The 25,084-nt window shown below is 47.8% G+C and overlaps 1 protein-coding gene across 16 annotated transcripts in view; it reads left to right on the forward strand.

Moving 5' to 3' along the window:
- Positions 1–14,037, forward strand: part of LOC146398984 (uncharacterized) — an 87,863-nt gene extending 73,826 nt beyond the window's left edge. For all 16 annotated transcript variants that reach the window (XM_084980932.1, XM_084980943.1, XM_084980938.1 and 13 more), the window contains 7 exons: positions 1,720–1,770; positions 2,130–2,177; positions 3,740–3,960; positions 4,685–4,709; positions 7,757–7,807; positions 8,167–8,214; positions 13,330–14,037. In XM_084980932.1, the coding sequence (XP_084837058.1) occupies positions 1,720–1,770; positions 2,130–2,177; positions 3,740–3,960; positions 4,685–4,709; positions 7,757–7,807; positions 8,167–8,214; positions 13,330–13,349 (464 nt within the window). In that variant the 3' untranslated portion in view covers positions 13,350–14,037. The remainder of the gene's footprint in view (positions 1–1,719; positions 1,771–2,129; positions 2,178–3,739; positions 3,961–4,684; positions 4,710–7,756; positions 7,808–8,166; positions 8,215–13,329) is intronic.
- The last annotated feature ends 11,047 nt before the right edge of the window (positions 14,038–25,084 follow it).

A 25,084-nucleotide genomic window follows, 5' to 3' on the forward strand; every position in this document is an offset into this window, starting at 1 on the left:
GAAAACACTCCGTGTCCTACCAGGTGGGAGGTGATACCTCGTGGTGCCTTTGCTTTGCCTTTCCATTGTGATAGGCGACTTTGGGAAACTTGCCCTCTGTGTGCTGCTCTCTGTGGTCTTCTTGGACGGTGGGTCTCTCCCAGGCTTCCACTCATCTACAACTGAGGTATTTGCCTTTTGATTCAATTGATTTGTAGTTGTTTCCCATATATTCCAAATATGAGCCCCTGTTTCAAATACAAGATTTACAAATATCCTCTTCTGTAGGTTGTCTTTCCATTCAGTGGATTGTTAGACACTGTCCTTTCTGTTTGTTTCTATTTTAATGGAGGTACAGTGTTGTTTCACTCTCTGCTGTGGAGCAACGTTCCCCAGTCGTGTGTGTCCATTAACGTATGTTCCTTTTTTGATATTATTGCCGTCTGAGATCAGGTCGATTACAGGAGATTGGATCTCGTTCTCCGTGTGCTGCAACAGGAGGACCTTGTTGTCTCTCCATTCTCAATGCCGTAGTTGGCGTCAACTGCCCCCAAACTCCCAGTCCGTGCCCTTCACAACCACAAGTCTGTTCTCTGCATCCGTGGGTTCTGTGGACAGGTTCCTTTGTGCCGTGCTTTAGATTCCACCTCTAAGTGAGATCAGGTGGTATCCGTCTTTCTCTTTGTCACGTACTTCACTTTGCACGAGAATCTCCCGATCCATCCCTATTGTTTTGAGTGGCATTGGTTTCTTCTTCGATTTTCTGGCCGAGTCGTGAATTCCATCATCTATGTGGACCACATCGTCATGAGCCATTCATCTGTCTGTGGACATGAGGTGGCTTCCCTGTCTTGGCTGTTGTGAACAGTGCTGCCATAAACATAGAGGGGCATATGTCTTTTTCCTGGATACATTTGTCCTGATATTTCCCAGGGTGCTCGGCTTGCTAGGTCGCATGCCCTGCTGTGTTCAGTTTTCGCAGGACCCTCCATGGTGTCTTCCATAGTGGTTGTACCAGTGTACGTTCGCATCGGCAATGCTGGGGCGGGGGAGCCTTTTCTCCACCCGTATCTGCGACCGACACCAGAGCTCTCGGCAACGCTGGATCCTTAACCCCCTCAGCGAGGCCAGGGATCAACCCCGCAAGCTCGTGGTTCCTAGTCGGATTCGTTTCCGCTGTGCCCTGACGGGAACTCCTGGGTGGTTTCTTTGCTGTTGTTGTTGTGGAGGTGTATGAGTTTTCTTTATATATGTTTTGGAGGTGAACCTCACGGGCAGTGGTCCCTTTCTCCTCAGTGCTTCTGTAGAGCTGCTGTCCACAGTGTGCCAGCCACTGGCCAGAAGGAGCCATTTCTGCTTAATTGAGTTCAGTCAGTAGTTAGGTCTGCCTCTTGCAGTGAACAGAATAAAGCAGCCTATGGTTCACTCCCAGGGGCCACCACACAAGTGTGTCCATGCAGCTGGAATTTCAGGTGTGTCACCCTGGAGCTGAGGCCTCCAGATGGACTCGTAGAAGGGAGATGTGTAAGGCTCCATCCCTCAGCAGCCCACGATCTCTGAAGGTTTGCCACTGTGGCCAATGTTTTATGGAAGCTTCTGAGGCCGTAGAGCAGAGGGAAGTTCTGAGCACACGGAGGACAAGCCAGGGTGGTGCTGTGTGGCCGCAAACAACCCTAAGTAGGGGATACGTGTGGGGGACAGGCTCTAACACCTTGATTCCTTATGTCTGTGTCTCTGCAGTATGTTTCATGGAGAGTCTGAGTGACAGCAACCATGATGAAAGTGATACAGGTAAGAACAGCTCTCAGGTAGGAGCCAATGGGAGAGGGATCCCGGGACACTTGGGTGACGCCTGCTGCTTGGAGTGTGGGGCAGGTGAGTCTGAAACTTAAAAACAGAAAGAAATTGATGTAAAGATGTTCACCGCCTACTTTAATAAGGAGAGGGAGCAGATATGAGATGCCTGAATGTTGGCATCTGTGCTCACCTTGTGTGGAAGGGTCTCAGTCCATGGAGCAGAGGGAGGGTCTGGGCACCTGGAGGAAAAACCAGGGTGATGCTCTGTACCCGTAGTCACCTCAGGGAAGCCGGAGAAACGGGAGGGCCACTCTTTCTAACTCCTTGATTCCCCTGATGGTGTGTTTCTACAGACTCAGTGGTGGAGAGCCTGAGCAGCCGCCAGGATGAGGAGGCTGCAGGTAGGGAAGAGCACGCAGCTGGGATCCAGTGGGAGAGGGTTCCTGGGAGCACCTGGGTTCCGCCTGCTGCCGGGAGAGGGAGGAAGTGGGGGATAGGACTTGGCGGGTGGGTGGGTGGGTGGCCTAATGAGTGGCACTCTGCTGTGGTGTTTTCCCCTGTGAAATGGATACCACGAAGAAGACTTGGGTCCCTGGTCTTTGTTGTGCTGTGTTTGTATTCCTCTCTCCTTTTCTTTGAGAGGGAGAATCGATTTTCCCTCCCAAAGCTGCTCCTTCCTGCTTTGGTCTCTGCCCGTTGTGCAAGTTTGCTTTGTGATTGGCACCGTGAGGGCCCAGTGCACAAGAGCTGTTGACTTGGTTTCCTTTGTTGGCCTTGAGGGACCTGAAGTGGTGGCACCTGAAGTGGTGGCACCTTGACCCTGGAGACCAAGTTGGTCGAGTGAGTGTCAGGTGGTGGGTGAGAAGGCAGCTCTCTGGCTCTGCATGTTTGGGATTTCTGGCCTCCCTGTCCTATTGTGTCCTCACGGTGTGTCCTGAGGGAAGGGATGTTCGCAGAGTTGGATGAGTTAAAGGAGGCATACTTGGAGTTCCAGTGGTTAAGGAATCCAACTAGGAACCATGAGATTGCGGGTTCGATCGCTGGCCTCACTCAGTGAGTTAAGGATCCAGTAATGCCGTGAGCTGTGGTGTAGGTGGCAGATGCAGCTGGGATCCTGCCTTGCTGTGGCTCTGACATAAAATGGCAGCTACGGCTCCTATTAGACCCCTAGCCTGGGAACCTCCATATGGCATGTGTGTGGCCCTAAAAAGCAACAAGTATCAATAGAAAAAAAAATAGAGAAATCAGGCAGCACAGAGAAGGAAATATCGTGCAACTCAACATATAGGCGGTAACCAGACTCGGCAGAGTGTCAGAGATGGAAAGTAGAAATGGCCAAGACCTGGCAGCAGGGCTGAAGGGGGAGTCATTCCTGAATGGGTGCAGAGGTCCTATGAGTTATGATGAGAAAAGTTGTTATGGACAGTGGTGCAAAGTACATAGCATTGGGAAGGCCTGCTCTCCCCGTGAGTTTCCTATTGCCAAAGTATTCCAAAGAGAAGCATTATGTATCTAAGAAAAGAAAAGAGGCGAAACATCCCAGAGGATGGCGTGTGAACACAGGAGCACCCTGTGGGAAGAGTAGGGAAGCTGAAATGATCTCCTGCCATTTCAGAAGATGGAGGAATGTGGCTGGAGAGGAAAATGGGCAGGAGGATTCACGAGACTCTGTCATGGCAGCAGAGCCTGCATGCTCGTGTTGGCCATTTCTCAGATGGAGAATATGCCACGGAGAGGTTCCCTTTAGCAAGAGAGGCAGAGGCTCCCTTTCTCAGGTCTTTCAAGGTGCTCTCTGCCGTCCTTCAAAACGTTTACCCGGGAGGATGGGCCAAGAGAAGCTCCATCCGTGCTTCATCCCACCCCCACCCCTTGACTCTCAGCCCATGTCCAGTCAGGTGAGGTGCCCAGAGTACCTCCCGAGCAGCACCACCGCCTTGCTGACAGTGACTGTGTGTCCCCCTAGCAACCCTCGATGATGTTGTGGAGGCCGGCGGGAGTGAGAAGACGGAGGAAGAGGCCCTGGCTGGGGCAAATGAGGAGGAGGTGGGGCCGGGAACTGAGAAGGTGCAGGAGGAGGCTGCCTGCATTGACGAGGCAGAGGAGGAGGCAGGCCCATCCCTTGAAAATGACGAGGAGTCCCCAGCCAGCGACCTGGTTGAGCAGGAAGACCAGCTTGCCCCCAAGGTAAGCTCACCTTTCTTGATCGGAGATTTAAAAAGGTGCCTCCTTTCTTCTTGGATGTGCCTACTTCAGAAAAGGAAATCTGAGCAAGTCCATTATAGAGGATATATGCACATTCCTCTGTGGAGGAATGTTGAGTCAAAGTTTGGTACCAACCAATAACTCCTTCCAAGGGGCATTGGCAAAAGGGACCACATCAGTTCCCAAGTGTACATAGGGAGCATTTGTCTTTGAAGAAGCCTGAATGTTTTGTTTTGTTGTCTTTTTGCCTTTTCTAGGGCCACTCCTGTGGCATATGGAGGTTCCCAGGCTCAGGGTCAAACCAGAGCTGTAGCCACCGGCCTGCGCCAGAGCCACAGCAACGCGGGATCCGAGCAACGTCTGCAACCTACACCTCAGCTCACGGCAATGCCGGATCCTTAACCCACTGAGCAAGGCCAGGGATCGAACCCGCAACCTCATGGTTCCTGGTCGGATTCGTTAACCACTGCGCCACGACGGGAACTCCAAAGAAGCCTGAATGTTTTTTAAATGAACGTGGACTTGGGAGGTCTTCCATGAAAAGCTGGTGCCTTTTCCACAGGTGTCTTTGCTGTCTTCTTTTGGGGAAACAGACTCAACTCTGCCTTCTGTCTGTGTGCCTGCGGTCCGCAACCACAGGAAGACCTGTGGCCACAGTGCAGAGGATGCTGTGACACTCACAGTGTTTTCTTTTCTCTCATCACAGGTGGACGGGATGGACGATGAAAGCCGTAAGTATTCTGGAACCCGGCTCTGCTGAGGAGAAGTCCAGGTGTTGAGGAAGGGCGGGGGGTGCTTTCCTGCCCCTTTGGTTGCAGAGACACCCTGATTCTGGGTTCCTCCTGGGAAAGGGGGTGAAGGATGGGGTGAAAGAGACTGACTTCCCACAAAAGGGCCATCCCAAGTCCTCGGGTCCCTGGAGGAAAGGAGGCTCTTTGTATGGTGGGGGTAGGTGTCCGGGAACATTGGGGGGTGTGCGTGTGAGGGCCTGTTGGTGTGATTGTGAACCAGTGTGAGTGGGTGTGTTTTGTGGGGAGTCACTTGTGCCTTAGCACCACATAGCTGTCCAGTTTCTCGTTGAACAGTCTCATGATGACCGCAGGCTAACTGTCCATTCCCTCATTCTCCCTGCACCCGCTGGGAGCAAGGTTTGGGGAAAAGGCTTTCCTTCCTCTGTTGGTCTTTCGTTTCCTCTTTTCTTCCCCCTCTGCTTGGTGCAGACTTTCATGCTGTTGTTTCAAACATGTGCCATGAACTCGAGCCTCTTGAGGTTGTAAGTGTCCCGAGGAGTGTTGTGAACGCTGTGCTCCCCCCGCACCTCCTGCCCACTCGGGGCAGCCACCCTTCCAGCCTCTGCTCAGGAGTGGTCTTTCAGACACCTCATGTGCATGACATCAGAGAGTCTTTGTCCTTCTGTGTCTGACTGGCTTCACTTGAAGTGATGTCCTCCAGCGAGTTCCTGTTGAGGCTCAGAGCTCATGAACCTGACCAGTACCTATGAGGACACGGGTTCGACCCTTGGCCTTGCCCAGTGGGTGAAGAATCCCGCATTGCGGTGAGCTGCGGCAGAGGTCCCAGACGCGGCTGGTATCCAGCTTGGCTGTGGCTGTGGTGTCGGCCGGTGGCCACAGCTCTGATTTGCCGCCTCGCCTGGGAATTTCCATCTGCTGCGGGGGCAGCCCTCAAGCCCAAAAGTGAATCAGTCAATAATGTCCTGGAGTTCTCTGTGCATTGCTGCAATGGGTAGGGTTTCCTTCTTCTGTGACAACGGAATACCTTGCTATGGTCTGTATCCACCCCGTTGTCTTTCTCAGTCTGTGTGCCCGTGGACACTGGGGCTCTGTTTCTGTTGGGCTCTTGTGTATGGCGCTGCCGTGATCCTGGGATGGCAGGTCTCTTTACCCGACACTGATGGATCTTCCTTTACATGTCCATGCAGCAGTGGGATTGCAGGGTCCTGCCGTGGTGTTTCCCGTCCTGGCTGGCCCCGTTGACATTCCCTGCTACAGTGTCCAGAAGTCCCAGGCAGTCACATCTTCCCAAACATCTGTTCAGGTTTGAAAACACTCCGTGTCCTACCAGGTGGGAGGTGATACCTCGAGGTGCCTTTGCTTTGCCTTTCCATTGTGATAGGCGACTTTGGGAAACATGCCCTCTGTGTGCTGCTCTCTGTGGTCTTCTTGGACGGTGGGTCTCTCCCAGGCTTCCACTCATCTACAACTGAGGTATTTGCCTTTTGATTCAATTGATTTGTAGTTGTTTCCCATATATTCCAAATATGAGCCCCTGTTTCAAATACAAGATTTACAAATATCCTCTTCTGTAGGTTGTCTTTCCATTCAGTGGATTGTTAGACACTGTCCTTTCTGTTTGTTTCTATTTTAATGGAGGTACAGTGTTGTTTCACTCTCTGCTGTGGAGCAACGTTCCCCAGTCGTGTGTGTCCATTAACGTATGTTCCTTTTTTGATATTATTGCCGTCTGAGATCAGGTCGATTACAGGAGATTGGATCTCGTTCTCCGTGTGCTGCAACAGGAGGACCTTGTTGTCTCTCCATTCTCAATGCCGTAGTTGGCGTCAACTGCCCCCAAACTCCCAGTCCGTGCCCTTCACAACCACAAGTCTGTTCTCTGCATCCGTGGGTTCTGTGGACAGGTTCCTTTGTGCCGTGCTTTAGATTCCACCTCTAAGTGAGATCAGGTGGTATCCGTCTTTCTCTTTGTCACGTACTTCACTTTGCACGAGAATCTCCCGATCCATCCCTATTGTTTTGAGTGGCATTGGTTTCTTCTTCGATTTTCTGGCTGAGTCGTGAATTCCATCATCTATGTGGACCACATCGTCATGAGCCATTCATCTGTCTGTGGACATGAGGTGGCTTCCCTGTCTTGGCTGTTGTGAACAGTGCTGCCATAAACATAGAGGGGCATATGTCTTTTTCCTGGATACATTTGTCCTGATATTTCCCAGGGTGCTCGGCTTGCTAGGTCGCATGCCCTGCTGTGTTCAGTTTTCGCAGGACCCTCCATGGTGTCTTCCATAGTGGTTGTACCAGTGTACGTTCGCATCGGCAATGCTGGGGCGGGGGAGCCTTTTCTCCACCCGTATCTGCGACCGACACCAGAGCTCTCGGCAACGCTGGATCCTTAACCCCCTCAGCGAGGCCAGGGATCAACCCCGCAAGCTCGTGGTTCCTAGTCGGATTCGTTTCCGCTGTGCCCTGACGGGAACTCCTGGGTGGTTTCTTTGCTGTTGTTGTTGTGGAGGTGTATGAGTTTTCTTTATATATGTTTTGGAGGTGAACCTCACGGGCAGTGGTCCCTTTCTCCTCAGTGCTTCTGTAGAGCTGCTGTCCACAGTGTGCCAGCCACTGGCCAGAAGGAGCCATTTCTGCTTAATTGAGTTCAGTCAGTAGTTAGGTCTGCCTCTTGCAGTGAACAGAATAAAGCAGCCTATGGTTCACTCCCAGGGGCCACCACACAAGTGTGTCCATGCAGCTGGAATTTCAGGTGTGTCACCCTGGAGCTGAGGCCTCCAGATGGACTCGTAGAAGGGAGATGTGTAAGGCTCCATCCCTCAGCAGCCCACGATCTCTGAAGGTTTGCCACTATGGCCAATGTTTTATGGAAGCTTCTGAGGCCGTAGAGCAGAGGGAAGTTCTGAGCACACGGAGGACAAGCCAGGGTGGTGCTGTGTGGCCGCAAACAACCCTAAGTAGGGGATACGTGTGGGGGACAGGCTCTAACACCTTGATTCCTTATGTCTGTGTCTCTGCAGTATGTTTCATGGAGAGTCTGAGTGACAGCAACCATGATGAAAGTGATACAGGTAAGAACAGCTCTCAGGTAGGAGCCAATGGGAGAGGGATCCCGGGACACTTGGGTGACGCCTGCTGCTTGGAGTGTGGGGCAGGTGAGTCTGAAACTTAAAAACAGAAAGAAATTGATGTAAAGATGTTCACCGCCTACTTTAATAAGGAGAGGGAGCAGATATGAGATGCCTGAATGTTGGCATCTGTGCTCACCTTGTGTGGAAGGGTCTCAGTCCATGGAGCAGAGGGAAGGTCTGGGCACCTGGAGGAAAAACCAGGGTGATGCTCTGTACCCGTAGTCACCTCAGGGAAGCCGGAGAAACGGGAGGGCCACTCTTTCTAACTCCTTGATTCCCCTGATGGTGTGTTTCTACAGACTCAGTGGTGGAGAGCCTGAGCAGCCGCCAGGATGAGGAGGCTGCAGGTAGGGAAGAGCACGCAGCTGGGATCCAGTGGGAGAGGGTTCCTGGGAGCACCTGGGTTCCGCCTGCTGCCGGGAGAGGGAGGAAGTGGGGGATAGGACTTGGCGGGTGGGTGGGTGGGTGGCCTAATGAGTGGCACTCTGCTGTGGTGTTTTCCCCTGTGAAATGGATACCACGAAGAAGACTTGGGTCCCTGGTCTTTGTTGTGCTGTGTTTGTATTCCTCTCTCCTTTTCTTTGAGAGGGAGAATCGATTTTCCCTCCCAAAGCTGCTCCTTCCTGCTTTGGTCTCTGCCCGTTGTGCAAGTTTGCTTTGTGATTGGCACCGTGAGGGCCCAGTGCACAAGAGCTGTTGACTTGGTTTCCTTTATTGGCCTTGAGGGACCTGAAGTGGTGGCACCTGAAGTGGTGGCACCTTGACCCTGGAGACCAAGTTGGTCGAGTGAGTGTCAGGTGGTGGGTGAGAAGGCAGCTCTCTGGCTCTGCATGTTTGGGATTTCTGGCCTCCCTGTCCTATTGTGTCCTCACGGTGTGTCCTGAGGGAAGGGATGTTCGCAGAGTTGGATGAGTTAAAGGAGGCATACTTGGAGTTCCAGTGGTTAAGGAATCCAACTAGGAACCATGAGATTGCGGGTTCGATCCCTTGCCTCACTCGGTGTCTTAAATATCCAGCATTTTTGTGAGCTATGGTGTTTGTCGCAGATACAGCTTGCATCCTGTATTTCGTGGCTGTGGTTTCGACTGGCAGCTGCAGCTCCCATTTTGTCCCTAGCCTGGGAACCTCCATATCCTGTCAGAGTTGCCCTAGAATAACGAAAAAGACAAAAATAGTATAAAATAAAATAAAGGAGAAGTCATCTGGGGTTGCTGCATAGGATCCAGTACCCTTGAGTCCTGTCCACCTGCACAGCTGACCCCAGGCTGCTGTCATGACTCTCCTCCCCTCTGGGAGAGGTCCATGTCCAGCTGCCCAAAGAGACCACCCCTGGCCAGCAGGAATTTGGGGGACTGTGTGAAGGAGCTGCTGGCCTTGCTTCAGACCCTTTCTCTCCTGGCCCTGTGACCTCATCTCCTGGGATTGACCATGTCCCAGACAGAGCCTCTGGCAGCAGGACCAGGTGGTCACAGCTCCTGTTGGATCCCCCTCTTCCCATCAGACTGCTATCCCCTGATCCCCAAATCCCAGTCATGTTGACCCTGTGTCCCTTCCTAGCCTGGCCCTGGTCTCCTCCCTCCCAGGTCCCCGAGGCTCAGGCCAAATGGAGGCAGGTGGTGAGCATTCACATCAGGTCTGTACTGAACCAATCTCAGCCTGAGAGAAGTGACACAGGGTCCTTTCCCTCTGAGTTTGTGTCAGCCTCTCTAAGGCCTCCCTCATGTCGGGGCTCCAGAAAACAATCAAGATGAAGGCATCTATCCCTCAGTGCTCATGTACGAAGAGTGGCTCACCTGGCCCAGCCCTGCATCCTTGTGGATGCTTAGTGCTCCTGGCATCACACAGAAGACATGGCAGGATCCCAACCTGAGTGGGAATTTCCAGGGTCTGGGTCTTCCCTCAGTCTCTGTAAGGCCCAGGGATGGCCTGGGCCATCCCATGCCACCCATTCTCAAACTGAGGTTGGAACTTCTGTAAATTCTTTGACATAGATGACAAGTTCAAATGCAGCAACCCCTGAGGCAATTCAGTTCTGTCTTCTCTTGGGAAAAGTGAAAGGCTAGGATTCAAATTTGTTGTATTCCTTTCAGTGACTTTTCACTGTGTCATCTAATAACATGAATGTAACTTGTTTTAGTACACTTTCAAAAGCATTGTCTTCTCAGAGTTCCTGCTGTGGCTCAGTGGGTTAAAAACACGACATGGTGTCCATGAAGATGCAGGTTCAATCCCTGGCCTCGCTCAGTCAGTTGAAGAATCTGGCATTGCTGCAAGCTGTGGCATACATTGCAAAGGCGATTCAAATCCCACCTTGTGGCATCTGTTTTAGGCCTGCAGAGGCAGCTTGTCCCTGACCCCTAGCCCATGAACGTCCATATGCTGCAGGTGTGGCTGAAAAAAGAAAAAGAGAATACCTTTCTTCTATATACTTTTCATGCAGCAATAGAATAAAAAGATAAATTTATATTTCTACTACCACATCTTCATGATTTTTTGAAACTCTTAATACTGAAAAATATTTATTGAATTTCTTTTGCTATAGATTATTTACTGTATTGTGTTAGTTTCAGGTGTACAGCTTCAAATTCTTTTTCTTTACAGGTTATGAGAAGATATTGCATAGAGTTCCATGTGCTACACAGTGAATCCTTGTTGCTTCTCTATTAATCTCACATTCCCAATTGATCCCTTCCCTTCCTTTCCCTTTCCCCTTTGCTAATGGAAGTTTGCTTCCCATGTCTGTGCGTTGTTTCAGTTTTGTAAAAAAGCTGGATTGTAGTCATGTTTCAGATTCAGCATAGAAGTGTTAGAACTTTCATCTTTGTCTAACTTACTTCACGTAGTATGATAATCTCTAGGTCTGTCCATGTTGCTGCAAATTGCATGGCTTCATTCTTTCTTATGGCTGAGTGTGACTCCTATATATACATGAAGTATTTTTTGAAGAAGTGAGGTATTTTTGTACCTATTTCTGCTGTACAGCAAAGGGACCCAGTCACACCTATTTATACATTATTTTTCTCTTCTTATGTTCCATTGTGTTCTCTCCAAAGAGACTGAATACAGTTCCCTGTGCTACAGCGTAGGGCCTCATTGCTTATCCATCCTAAATGTAAGCGTTTGCATCGACCAACCCCAAATTCCCAGTCCATCCCACTTCCTCTCCCCTCCCCCTTGGCTCCCCACACGTCTGTCCTCTAGATCTGTGAGTCTGTTTCTGTTCTGGAGATATGTTCCTTTGTGCCCTATCTTGGCTTCTGCATGGAAGTGATGTCATGTGGTATTTGTCATTGTCTTTCTGACTTGTGCCACATACCATGATAACTTTAGTGGCATCGCTGTTGCTGCCAGTGGCATTGTTTCTTTCTTGTACACAGCTGAGTGGTACGACATTGTATATGTGTACCCCATCGTCTTCATCCATCCATCTGTTGGTGGACATTTAGATTGCTTCCATGCCTTGGCTCTTGTGAATTGTGCCATGAACATACAGGGGCATGTGTTTTTTGAGGGGGGTTTGGGTTTTTTTTTGTTTTTCATTTTTTTGTGTTTTTACCATTTCTTGGGCCGCTCCCGTGGAATATGGAGGTTCCCAGGCTAGGGGTCAAATCGGAGCTGGAGCTGCTGGCCTACACCACAGCCACAGCAATGCAGGATCCGAGCTGTGTCTGCAAACTACACCACAGCTCATGGCAACGCCGGATCCTTAACCCACTGAGCAAGGCCAGGGATTGAACCCGCAACCTCATGTTTCCTAGTTGGATTCGTTAACCACTGAGCCACGATGGGAACTCCACAGGAGCATGTGTCTTTTTGAGTGAAAGTTTTGTCTGGGTAGATGCCCAGGTGTGGGATCGCTGGATCATATAGGGTAGTACTGTAGTGAGTTTTCTGAGGAACCCCCATACTCTTTTCCAGAGTGGTCACACTGATTTCCACTGCCACCAACAGTGTAGGAGGGTTCCCCTTTCTCCACACCCCCTCCAGCATTTGTTATCTATCAACTTAATGACGGCCATTCTAACAGGTGTGGGGTGGTCCCTCGCTGCAGTTTTGATGTGTAGTCCCCTCGTACCAGGCAAGGTTGAGCATCTCTTCATGTGCCTATTGGCCATCCCTAAGCCTCATCTGGAGAAATGTCTCTTTAGGTCTTCCGGCTCTTTTTGCATTGAGTTGTTTGGTTTTTGTGGTGGTGGATGAGTTGTATGTGTTGTTTCTCTATTTTGAAGGTAAAGCCATTGGTGGGTGAATCATGTACAAATATTCTCTCCTAGAATAGATTTACAAGGAGATCCTGCTGAATAGCATTGAGAACTATGTCTAGATACTCATGTTGCAACAGAAGAAAGGGTGGGGGAAAAACTGTAATTGCAATGTATATATGTAAGGATAACCTGACCCCCTTGCTGTACAGTGGGAAAATAAAAAAAAAAAAAACAAATATTCTCTCCCATTCTGTGGAGTTTTTCTTTTTTAAAAAAAGGTCTCCTTTGCTGTGCAAACGCTTTTGAGCTTAATTAGTTCCTACTGATTTAGTTGTGTTTTTATTGTCATTATTCTAGGAGGCATATCAAACAAGATCTTGATGCGATTTATGTCCAAGAGCATTCTGCCTGTTGTTCTCTAGGGGTTTTCTAGTATCTGGCCTTACATGGAGGTCGCCCAGCCATTTGGAGTTTATTTCTGTGTATGGTGTTAGTGAATGTTCTCACTGCACTTTTGACAGGTACCTGTCCGGTTTTCCCAGCACTACTGATGGAAGACAATGTCTTTCCTCCAGTGTATGTTCTTGCCTCCTTTGCCATAGAGCAGTTGACCCTTGGTGCTTGGGTTTATTTCTGGGCTTTCTGACTGATCAGTGTTGCTGCTTTTTCACCAGGATCATAGAGTTGAATGACTGTAGCTTTGTAGTATAGTCTGAATACAGGAAGACTGATTTCTCCACTTCTTCCCCCCCCCCCTTGAAAAGCACAAGCGAGAATGGCCAGGAGGTAGAAAGCATTCTCAGGGTAAAAGGAGGTCTTCAGGCCTCTGTCCATTTCTGCCACGCAGGTCTCATGGTTAGTGGTATAAAGCATGGGCTGCAGGGGCTGGTTACCCCTTCCCTTGGGTTATCAGATGTCCTGCTCCTCCCAGGGCCCCACTGGGAGGGACTACATCCTTGTCTCCTGGAGCCTCCCCTTTCCGCTGCATCTGTTTCACTGTGCAGGGATCAGTCCCTTGAAGGCTGCCCAGCCCAATGCACAGGGAACTCGCTCCTGGAGGACAATTGTATTCCCTCTTTGCTAACAGAAAACCTCCTCAGCTAAGCACAGCATAGACGGCAGTGCCACGGGGATCTGAGCCCTGGGGAGTTCCAGGCCCTGAGGAGCCTGACGGACCCACACATCCACCCAGGGGAGCCCTCCTTCCATCTGACTCTGCACCTCCTCGGTGATGGCATCCCTGTGTTTGTGTTGCAGACTCCTCTGGGACACCTTGAAGCCTCAGCCTGGGACTGGAAGAGTCCAAAAGTTTCCATCTTGACCAGGATACAAGATTGACCTCACTCTTCATCTATTACGAGCCAACTTTAGTATAAGCTTAGTTCTTTATTGTCTAGATTTAGTATTAAGTTCTGATACATGTTTACTACTTGGTATATAAGATTTTGGTAGAATGTAAGATTGTGTATTAAATAATTGTTACCTATCCATTTGCTTTTTTTAAAACTAGTTTTCGATAAAATAAACACAGGTATAGGAAAGCCCCCTTAAGCAGAGGTAGAACTTAATGCACTGGAGTCAGGCAGTCACCCTAGTGTCCACCCCCTGTCCTGTCACCCGCATCAGTCCTGACTGAAGAAGGGGACTGTGGATTTAGTCCTGACCAACTGCCCTCAAGCCAGTTTCTTTCCAAGGATTCTGTGGCCTCATGTCGGTTTGTACCTTTGACCATGGGAACTCTGTCACGCTCCCTCTTTCAGGATGACATGGTTGGCCGAGCCTTGCATGCCCAGACCCTGGCTGCTGGAACATCCATATCTCACCTTTTCCCTCCTCATGTCTCTGACATGTTTCTTTATATCCCATGCCTGGAGTTGGTATTTTTAAAACATGTAGAGTGACACCGAATGAGACACAGATAAAAACTGTAAAAGTAATTTTAATAAAGTACACTTTGATTGCAAAGCAAGTGTGTTTTGTGTTAATGGATCCCTTGGGAGGATAAAGAATGGCATACCCAAGTATGGAAGGCAGAGATAGGAAACATGAGAGAAGGCATGAACGTGCAGATTTTTCGGCAAAGGCCAAGAGAAACATTTCTTTGTCCACAGAAGGAAGATGTGGTGCTGCAGAATTGGGTGGCAAGAGTATTTTCTCTATTCCAAAATCTGAGAGTGAATCCCAAGGTTAACACTTTTCCCCTCCCCAGAATGCGTTGTCACACCTTTCCATTGTCCACGCATCGTCGTGCTCTGCTCTCCCTGCCTTGTAGGACTCTGGGTTCTGCATGATCAGGGTTGCACCTGAAACAACAAAGAAAGAGAGGGAAAGACCAGCTGTCTTTGCCTTGGCTTCTCAAACCCCTCGGGCTCTCCTGGGCTTCCTGGCTTTCCGTGTCTAAAGATGCTCCTAGTGGGAAGCTGAGTCCTGGTCATTCAGATAGGACGTGGGATGGCCAAACTGGGTTCACCCCTGGGAACAGACTTTGCACACTTCCCCAGGTTGTAATGCACATCCCGGCCCCAACCCCACCTACCCCCATGCTCCAGAGCTTCTACTGGGCGACCACAAAAAGAGGAGGCTTTTTCCACCGTCCACCAGCAACAAAAACAGAGGAGACAGAGACCAAAAGGAAGACAGACAGGGAGAGAGAGAGAGGGCTGAGCATAAAATGGGGAGAAAGTGGAAACAAGAGTGAGAGAAAGACACCAAAAATTCAGAGAGAAAGAGAGGGAAGAGAGGCAGTTGACATAGTGGCCTTAGCATCGGGCTCAAGTCACCCCTAGTGACCAAAGCTGTCACAAGTCTGAGCTATCTCAAGGTGTTTTTCGTCCTGGTGAAGCATCTCCCCTGGGGAAGCCATTCTGAAGTTGGCAGAGGGGTTGAGGGGCCTGCAGCTCCTGGGGTCCCTGCTGGGCCGATCAGGTCAGGTTCTCCCCCAGATTTCCACAGACACTCACCCAGCATCTGAAGGGGATGCAGTCCATCCAAAAAGATGTGCTCCCAACCATGCTGCTTGAAGAGCCCCAAGAAGGGAACCAAGACACCTGCCTTTCATGTTCTGGGAACCAGACAGCTATCAGCAGGATACTCCTAGCATGGACTGCTCTAATGCAGTCAGGTCAAGCCAGGAAGCATGGCTGAGAGCTAAAAGAAGAGCTGTTGGCCAAAGGGAAAGGAAACTCCAATAAGGTGCGAAGTACAGTGATAGACCCCCAGGCTCCAAGATCAACAGAGACTGGACGTGCAGAGTTCCCTCCGCCTCCCACAGCAGAACCTTGGTCTGCACTGGCCTTGGGCACCTGCCAGCGTGAGTTACCTGCTCCTCTCAGTGCCCCAAAATGAATACCAGTTGCAAAGTTGGCTGGGCCTCTCACCCAACCCGACACCACCCTATGCCCTGAAATCAGCAACCCCTCTTTTTAAATCAAGTGAGCAGGCTTTGAGTCATCAGCACCCTTCAGACCTGAGATCCAGACAAATCAAGGACCACCCAGCTTGTATCCACATGACCTGGATTCAGGTAGCTTCCTTCTAACGAGGGTGCCACAGAGGAGGAAGAGGCTCAGACGGAGAAGGAAGAAGGCGAGTGTGGAGCTCTCTGGAGAGAAAGGGCACAGGGATGAGCACAGCCTGCCCCCAAAATACCACCACGTGGACACACTGTGCTCATGACCAGAAGCCAAATTCCATGCCAGCCTGATTCTAGGAAGCTGCACCTCCAGGATTCAAGCCAGGTACATCTGGACCAAGAATGCTGCCTCCAAGTCATCAAAGGGCCCTCAGAGCCCCCTGATAGCCTGTCCAACTCTCTAGGCACTGGGCTGCCCAACCAGACAGGAATGGAACCACAGGTGTGAAAGGGGAACTATGTCCCCTCTCTGAGTTGAGGCAAAGAGGGCCAGAGTATCAGAGGCTGCATGTACCCAGGTGCAAGGCCCTGGGCACTTCCATGAGGTTCAACCCACCTGTCTCCAACCCCATCTCTGAGCCTGAAGGCACAGCCAGGGAGCTGCAGAGGGACTCTGCTGGTGTCTGGCACCATCTGGTGGCCATGTGCTCTGAGACCAATGCTCCACTTTTCCTACTGTTTCCTAATACAGACCCCCTGTCCCCACTGGCCTTGGGGCATTTGCCAGCATGACTTCCTTAACCCTCTCCCTCTCAGTACACTGAGAAGCACTGCAGGTGGGGATAAGCCTATCTCAAGGTCTCCCAGGGCTCTCTCCCCACTCGAAACCACCCCACTCGCTGAAATCTGTGAGCCTTGCCTTTTTTTGTGTGTGTCTTTTTAGGGCAGTATCCTTGGCATGTGGAGGTTCCCAAGTTAGGGGTCTAATTGGAGCTGTAGCTGCCAGCCTACACCAGAGCCACAGCAATGCAGGATCCGAGCCGAGTCTGTGACTGACACCACAGCTCATGGCAACATGGGGTCCTTAACCCACTGAGTGAAGCCAGGGATCAAACCTTTGTCCTCATGGGTGCTAGTCAGATTCATTTCTGCTGAAACACGATGGGAACTCCTGGCACTGCATTTCTAAACATTCATACTGAACCATCAGGAAAAGAACGAAAACAACCCTATTCACCACTGCATCCAAAAGAACAAGGAGTTCACACTGGGGTGCAAAGGGATCGGTGGCGCCTTGGGACCCCTGGGAGGCACGTTCCATCACAGAGGGTTAAGGATCCAGTGTTGGAGCAAGACAGCAGAAGCATAAGAGGACACGCTCACCCTCTCCCACAAACACATCAGAAAAACACATCTGCACGTACAATGACTCGCACAGAACATCCACTGCCTGCTGGCAGAGGAACCTAAACCTCCAAAAAGGGCAACTCTTGAGAGAACTGGGAAGAACCAAAGACAAAAAGAGAGGGTAAAGGAATCAGGGTGGGACTAGCATTCCTGAGAGGGAGCTCTGAAGGAGAAAAGGATCCCACCTCCTGGGAAGGCAGCTAACTGACAGGGAGATAAGCTGAGATGGAGGAATCTCAAAGTCACCACGAAAAGCACAGCAGCTGGACTGAGGAAGGCAAAGCAGAGTGAGAGCTGCATCTGAACCACTGGCCGGGACACCCCAGCCAGAGATGCGCAGACAGGGGCTGGGTGCTGAGACTCTGGCTCCAGAGGGGAGTCCTGGGGAGAGGACTGAGGCTGGCATGTGGGGACAGCCTGAGGGGCTAAGCAGCTGTGCAGCACAGGCTGAGGAGAGGAATGCCAGGGCAGAGGGAATCCAGGAGAAGGGCCAACCCACACGAGAGGCCAGGCACCATTGCTGGGGAAGGGAGGGGCATGGGTGGACCCAAAGGAAGCTCCAGGCACCAGAGCTGCCCATGCCCCAGGCTCAGAGGACCAGGTGGCTCTGTGCAGGTTCCCAGCAGGCGGTGAGAAGCCTCTTGCTCCTCGAAGGGAGACTGGGCACTTCTTCTGCAGGCTGCCAGTGGTCAGGCACCTCTTGTGTGGCCTAAGAGCATCAGGGGGCTGAGTGCTGTGTGGTGCCTCTTGCACCATCTACAGGCAGCAGGGACAGGCCTCAGTGGTTGCCTCAGAGGCCAGAGAGAAGCATGGCCTGCCACCACTGGGGACATGTGAGTGGGCTCCACCTGCAGTCACCTCAGGGGTTGGCAAAAAGAAGAGGGCACTGCACCCAAGCACCATACACTTTTGCTCTCACTCCCCTGGGAACACACCTGCCCTGCAGCTGCCATTGCCAAATGCTCTGGGCAGCACCCAGAGATGGTCATCTGTCCCTTCCCAAGACCCTACAACTAGGAGCAGCTGGCGCAGCACCTCCTGTGGGGGATAGGCAGAACAGGGTGCTTCTTGTATGGTCTGCATGTGGTGGGGGCAAACCACCACAGTTATCTCTGACTCCAGAGGCAGTCATGGCCCGCTCCCACTAGGGGTCCCTGAACAAGCACCACCTCACCTGTGGTTCCAATCACCTCAGAGGAGGGCATTGCAATTGAACACTGCTGCTGCTACTGCCAAATGCTCTGGACTCCTCGTAGATCTGCCTAGAGCTCATTACCACTTACTCGGACCCTGCAACTATGAGTAGCCTGTACCACATTCCTGCAGGTCCTTGCTGCTGTTTTGAACCCAATGACCAGGCACTGACTGCTGGCCCTACCCACTTCCTCCTTCTCCCTGAAAACACACTGAGTGTCCTGGAAATAACAGTCTGCTCACACCAAAGAAAGAGACAGAAACTATTCAAACTCGCACACCAAAAATAGCCACCCTCCCCCCCACAAAAAAAGAATACATAGAAGTAGCCTTGCAAGACTACAGTTTGGCTTCCCTAAACTCACAGACAAAGAAAAACATAAGCAAGATGAAGACGCTCAGAAACCAATCCCAGTTAAAGGAAAAGAGGAATTCACCTAAAGAAGTCAACAATGAAACAGACCTCTGAAGTCTGACAGACATTGAGTTCAAAAGGGAGATAGTGAAAATACTGAAGGAATTAATGCTGATCAAGGAATTAAGAGAGGATATGAATAGTAATGCAGATTCCTTTAGAAAGGAACTAGAAAATATAAGAAGGAGCCATGAAAAACTAGAAAATTCATGTGCAGAGATGCAAACTGAGCTAAAGGCACTAAAAAGCAGAATGAATGATGCAGAGAAATTAGTGACTTGGAAGACAGAATAATGGAAATCACCCAATCAGGACAGCAGACAGGAAACCAAATGAAAAAACATGAAAGCAATATAAGATATCTGTGGGATAATATAAAGCAGGCCAATCTACAAATAATAGGAATTCTAGAAGGAGAAGAAAAAAAGGGGGGATTGAAAATGTGTTTGAAGAAATGATGTCTGAAAACTTTCCAAATCTAAAGGAAACTGATATGAAGATACAGGAAGTACAGAGGGCCCCAAACAAGGTGAACTCAAACAGGCCCACGCCAAAACATAAGAAAAATGGCAAAAGTTAAAGATCAAGAGAGGATTCTAAAGGCAGCAAGAGAAAAGCAAAGCATTAATGATAAGCAAAGCCATAAGGCTATCAGCTATTTTTCTCTGTAGAAACCCTACAGGCCAGAACAGAGTGGCAAGATAGATTTCAAGGGCTGAGAGGAAAAAAATCTGCAACCTAGAATACTCTATCCAGCAAGAATATCATTTAAAATAGAAGGGAAAATACAGAATTTCTCCAGCAAACAAAAGCTGAAAGACTACAGCAATACTAAACCCATTCAAATAGAAATACGGAGGAGTTCCCGTTTTGGTGCAGTGGTTAACAAATCTGACTAGGAACCATGAGGTTGCAGGTTCGATCCCTGGCCTTGCTCAGTGGGTTAAGGATCCGGCATTGCCGTGAGCTGTGGTGTAGGTTGCAGATGCAGCTCGGATCCCGTGTTGCTGTGGCTCTGGCGTAGGCTGGCAGCTACAGCTCTGATTGGACCCCTAGCCTGGGAATCTCCATATGCCACGGGAGCAGCCCTAGAAAAGGCAAAAAGACAAAAAAAAAAAAAGAAATACGGAAAGGGCATCTCTAAATAAACAAAAAAAAAAAAAAAAAAAGGAAGAAGAAATAGGATGGAAGGAACCATAATTGGAAAGCAATCCCTTAAGTAAGTCAGCATATAGATCTAAACATGAAGATGTTAAAAAAAGGACTTCAAAATCATACAATGTAGGGAAGGAAATTAAGAAAATATAGATTCTGTTTTTATTTTAATGAGGTGTTCGAGGCTATGTGACCATCAGGCTAAAGCAAGCAGATATAGGAAGGGGTTAAGAACATACTTTAACAACAGGGCAATCCAAATCAAAACTGAACATTACATTCACAAAACCTGAAAAGAAAAGTACTCAAACATAAAATAAATGGAAATCATTTAGCCAAAAAAGGAAGGGAAGAAAAGAGAAACATAGAAGCGACAGGAAAACCAGGTTGAAAATGGCAATAAATACCTATCTATCAATAATCACCTTGGATTTCCTGTCATGGTAGAGTGGAAATGAATCTGACTAGGAATCATGAGGTTGCCGGTTCTATCCATGGCCTTGCTCAGTTGGTTAAGGATCCAGCGTTGCTGTGAGCTGTGGTATAGGTCACAAACACTGCTTGGATCCCACTTTGCTGTAGCTGTGGTGTAGGCCAGCAGCTACAGCTCCAATTAGACCCCTAGCCTGGGAACCTCCATATGCTGCAGATGCGGCCCTAAAAGTCTAAATAAGAATAGGAATAATAAGAATCACCTTAAATGTCAATGGATTAAAAAAAGCAAAAAGCATCCATCTGCTGTCTACAAGAGAGTCACCGCAGGGAAAAGGGCACATATAGTTTGAAAGTGAGGGGACAGGAAAAGATATCTCATGTCAATGGACAAGACAGGAGAGCAGGAGTTGCAATACTCATATCAGACAAAATCAACTTTAGAATGAAGGCCATAAAGAAAGACAAAGAAGGACAGCATTTAATGGTAAAAGGATCCATTCAAGAAGAAGATATTACAATCCTCTATATATATGCCCCTAATATAGGAGCATCTCGATACCTATAACAAATACTAAGAGACATAAAAGGAGAAATTTATGGGAATACAATCATAGCAGGAGACTTTAACACCCCACTCACATCAATGACAATCCTCTTGAGAGAAAATCAATAAGGCAACAGAGATCCTAAAGGACACACTTTAGAAACATTGGACTTAACATTATCAGGGCATTACATCCAAAAAAATCAGAATATGCATTCTTCTCAAGTGCACATGGAACATTCTCAAGGATCGATCACATACTGGGGCACAAAGCTAACCTCGACAAATTTAAGAGTATAGGAATTACTTCAATTATCTTCTCTGACCACAATGGCATGAAACTAGAAGTCACCCACAGGAAAAGAAATGAGAAAAAAACTTACTACATGGAGATGAAACAATATGCTACTAAAAAAACCTATGGGTCAATGAGGACATCAAGGAGGAAATTAAGGAGTTTCCATTGTGGTGCAGTGCAAATGAATCCTACTAGGAAAAATGAGGTCTTGGGTTCAATCCCTGGCCTCACTCACTAGGTTAAGGATCAGGTGTTCCTGAGAGCTGTGATGTAGGTCACAGATGTGGCTTGGATCTGGCATTGCTGTGGCTGTGGTGTAGGCTGGCATATGCCACAACATATGGCTCTAAAAACCAAAAGAGAAAGAAAGAAAGAAAGAAAGAAAGAAAGAAAGAAAGAAAGAAAGAAAGAAAGAAAGAGAAGGAGGAAATTAAAAAATACATCAAGACAAATGACAATGAAGACATAGCTACTCAAAATCTATGGGATGCCACAAAAGCAGTGCTCAGAGGGAAGTTCAGAGAAATACAGGACTTCCTCAAAAAAGAAGAAAAATCTCATGTTGACAACTTAACCCACCACCTAAATGAATTAGAAAAAGAACAACAAGCAAAACCTAAAGTCAGCAGAGGAAGGAAATCATAATGATCAGAGAGAAAATCCATAAAACAGACATTCAAAAAACAATAGAAAAAATCAATAAAACTAACACCTGGTTCTTTGAAACAGTCAACAAAATTGACAAACCTCTTGCCAGACTCACCAAGAAAAGGAGAGGAAAAAACCCAAATAAAGTCAGAAATGAAAAAGGAGACGTCACAACGGAAACTACAAAAATACCAAAAAAAAAAAAAAAAGAAAAAAACCATGAGAGAATACTCTCAACAATTATATGTCAACAAGTTTGACAAACTAGAAGAAACAGAAACCTTTCTAGAGACTTATACAGCCTTCCAAAACTGGATCAAGAAGAAATAGATCAACTGAACACCCTGATCACTAGAAATGAAATTGAGTGTGTCATAAAAACACTCCCTACAAATAAAATTCCCAGGACCAGATGGCTTCACAGGAGAATTCTACCAAACATACAAAGAGGAACTTACACCCACCCTCCTTAAACTTTTTCAAAAGGTTGCAGAAGAAGGAACACTCCCAAAGACATTCTATGATGCCACCATAACCCTAATTCCAAAACCAGACAGAGATACCACCAACAAAGAAAACTATAGGCCAATATCTTTGATGAATATAGACTTGAAAATTCTCAACAAAATTTTGGCCACCTGAATCCAACATATCAAAAAGATCATACACCACGACCAGGATGGATTCACTCCAGGTTCACAAGGATGGTTCGACATGTGCAAATCAATCAACATCAAACACCACATTAACAAAAGAAAAGTCAAAAACCACATGATCATCTCAATAGATGCAGAAAAATCATTTGACAAAGTCCAACATCCACTCACCCTAAAAATTCTTGCCAAAGTGTGTCTAGAGGGAACATACCGTAACATAAAAAAAGCCATTTATGACAAACTCACAGCAAATGTAATACTCGATGGAGAAAAGATGAAAGCCTTCCCACTCAAATCTGGAACAAGATGAGGATGCCCACTCTCGCCACTGTTACTCACCAAAGTATGGGAAGTTCCTAGCCACAGCAACCAGACAAACAAAAGAAATAAAAGGCATCCAACTAGGAAGAGAAGAGGTAAAGCTGTCACCGTATGCCTACAAAGACATGATACTGGATATAGAAAACCCTAAGGACTCAACCCAGAAACTGCTTGAACTGATCAACAAATTCAGCAAAGTAGCAGGATACAAGATGAACATTCAGAAATCAGTTTCATTTTCGGATACTACCAATGAAATATTAGAAAAGGAACACAAAAATACAATACCTTTCAAAAATACAATACAATACCCCAAAAATCAAATGCATGGGAATACCACGGACCAAGGAGGTGAAACACACATATGCTGAGACCTAGAAAACATTAATCAAGGAAATTAAAGAGGATTCAAAGAAATGGGAAGAGAGTCCATGCTCCTGGGTTGGAAGAATTAATACTGTAAAAATGTACTCACTACCCAAAGCAATCTACAGATTCAACGCAATCCCTATCAAATGACCCATGACATTTTTCACAGAACTACAACAGACAATCCAAAGATTTATATGGAATCACAAAAGACCCAAAATTGCTAAAGCAATCCTGAGGACCAAAAACCAAGCAGGAGGCTTAACTCCCCAGACTTCAGGCAATATCACAAAGCCACAGGAAACAAGAAAGTGTGGTGCTGGTTCCAAAACAGACAGACAAACCAATGGAACAGAAGAGAGAACCCAGAAATAAACCCAGACACCTATGGTCAATTAATCTTTGACAAAGGAGGCAAGAATATAAAATGGGAAAAAGACATCTTTTCAGCACGTATTGCTGGGAAACCCAGACAGGTGCACACACATCAATGAAACTAAAACACATCCTCACACCATGCACAAAAATAAACTCAAGATGGCTTCAAGACTTAAATGTATGACAAGACACCATCAAACTTCTGGAAGAGAACATAGGCAAAACATTCTCTGACATCAGCCTTACAAATGTTTTCTCAGGTCAGTCTCCCAAAGCAACGGAAATAAAAGCCAAACTAATCCAATGGGACCTAATCAAACAGACAAGTTTTACACAGCAAAGGAAACCAAGAAGACAACTTACAGAAAGGGAGAAAATAGTTTCAAATGATGCAACTGACAAGGGCTTAATCTCTAAAATATACAAACAACTTATACAAATCAACAGCAAAAAAGCCAATAGCCCAATTGAAAAATGCACAAATGACCTGAATAGACATTTCTCCAAGGAAGATATACAGTTGGCCAACAGGCACATGAAAAAATGCTCAACATCCCTGGTTATTAGAGAAATGCAAATCAAAACTACCATGAGATACCACCTCGCACCAGCCAGAATGGCTATCATTCATCAGTCCACAAATAACAAATGCTGGAGGGGGTGTGGAGAAAAGGGAACCCTCCTGCACTGTGGGTGGGAATGTAAGTTGGTGCAACCACCATGGAGAACAGTATGGAGGTGCGTTAGAAAACCACATAGAACTACCATATGACCCAGCAATCCCACTCTTGGGCATATATCTGGACAAAACTTTTCTTGACAAAGACCCATGCACCCACATGTTCATTGCAGCACTATTCACAATAGCCAAGACACGGAAAAATTCTAACTGTCCAGCAACAGATGATTGGATTAGGAAGAGGTGGTAAATATGTACAATGGAATTCTACGCAGCCATAAAAAGAACAAAATAATGCCATTTGCAGCAACACAGTTGGAACTAAAGACTCTCCTACTAAGTGAAGTAAGTCAGAAAGAGAACAAGTACCATAAGATATCACTTGTATCTGGAATCGGATATATGGCACCAATGAATCTTTCCACAGAAAAGAAACTCATGGACTTGCAGAATAGACTTGTGGTTGCCAGGGGGGAGGGGGAGGGAGTGGGATGGATGGGGTGCTTGGGGTTAATAGATGCAGACTCTTGCCTTTGGAATGGATAAGCAATGAAATCCTGCTGTGTAGCACTGGGAACTATATCCAGTCACTTATGATGTAGCATGATAACGTGAGGAAAAAGAATGTGTGTGTGTAACTGGGTCACCATGCTGTGCCGCAGAATATTGACAGAACACTGCAAACTAGCTATACTAAAAATAAATAAAAATCATTATATATATATCCAGTGTTGCCACAGCTGTGGCATGGGTTGCAACTGTGCTCAGATCTGATCCCTGGCCCAGGAGCTCCACATGCCACAGGGCAGCTAAAAAAGGGAAAAAAGGAACAAAAGAATACATTTAACCAAGGACATGAAAGACTGAAACACTTTCAGACAGTGATGAAGCCCCTGAAAACTATGACACACATAAATGGAAAGATACCTTGTGCTCTTGGAAAAATTCACATTGTTCAAATGTTCATTCTGCCCAAGGAAATGAACATGTGAATGCCAGCCCCTCCCCAAATTCCAACAGTCTTTTTCCCAGAAATAGAGCAAATCCTCCTACAGTTTGTGTGGAGCCACAAAAGACCTCAAGGAGCCAAAGCAACCCTCAGAAAGGACAAGAGGCCGGAGGCATCTCCCTGCCTGACTTCACTCTATGTTGTGAAGCTAC

Source organism: Sus scrofa, chromosome 10 (genome assembly GCF_054392235.1).
Source record: "Sus scrofa isolate SSC_HxYL_T2T_F1_AM1 chromosome 10, Sscrofa_HxYL_maternal_Yorkshire_Landrace_v2.0, whole genome shotgun sequence".
NCBI lineage: Eukaryota > Metazoa > Chordata > Mammalia > Artiodactyla > Suidae > Sus > Sus scrofa.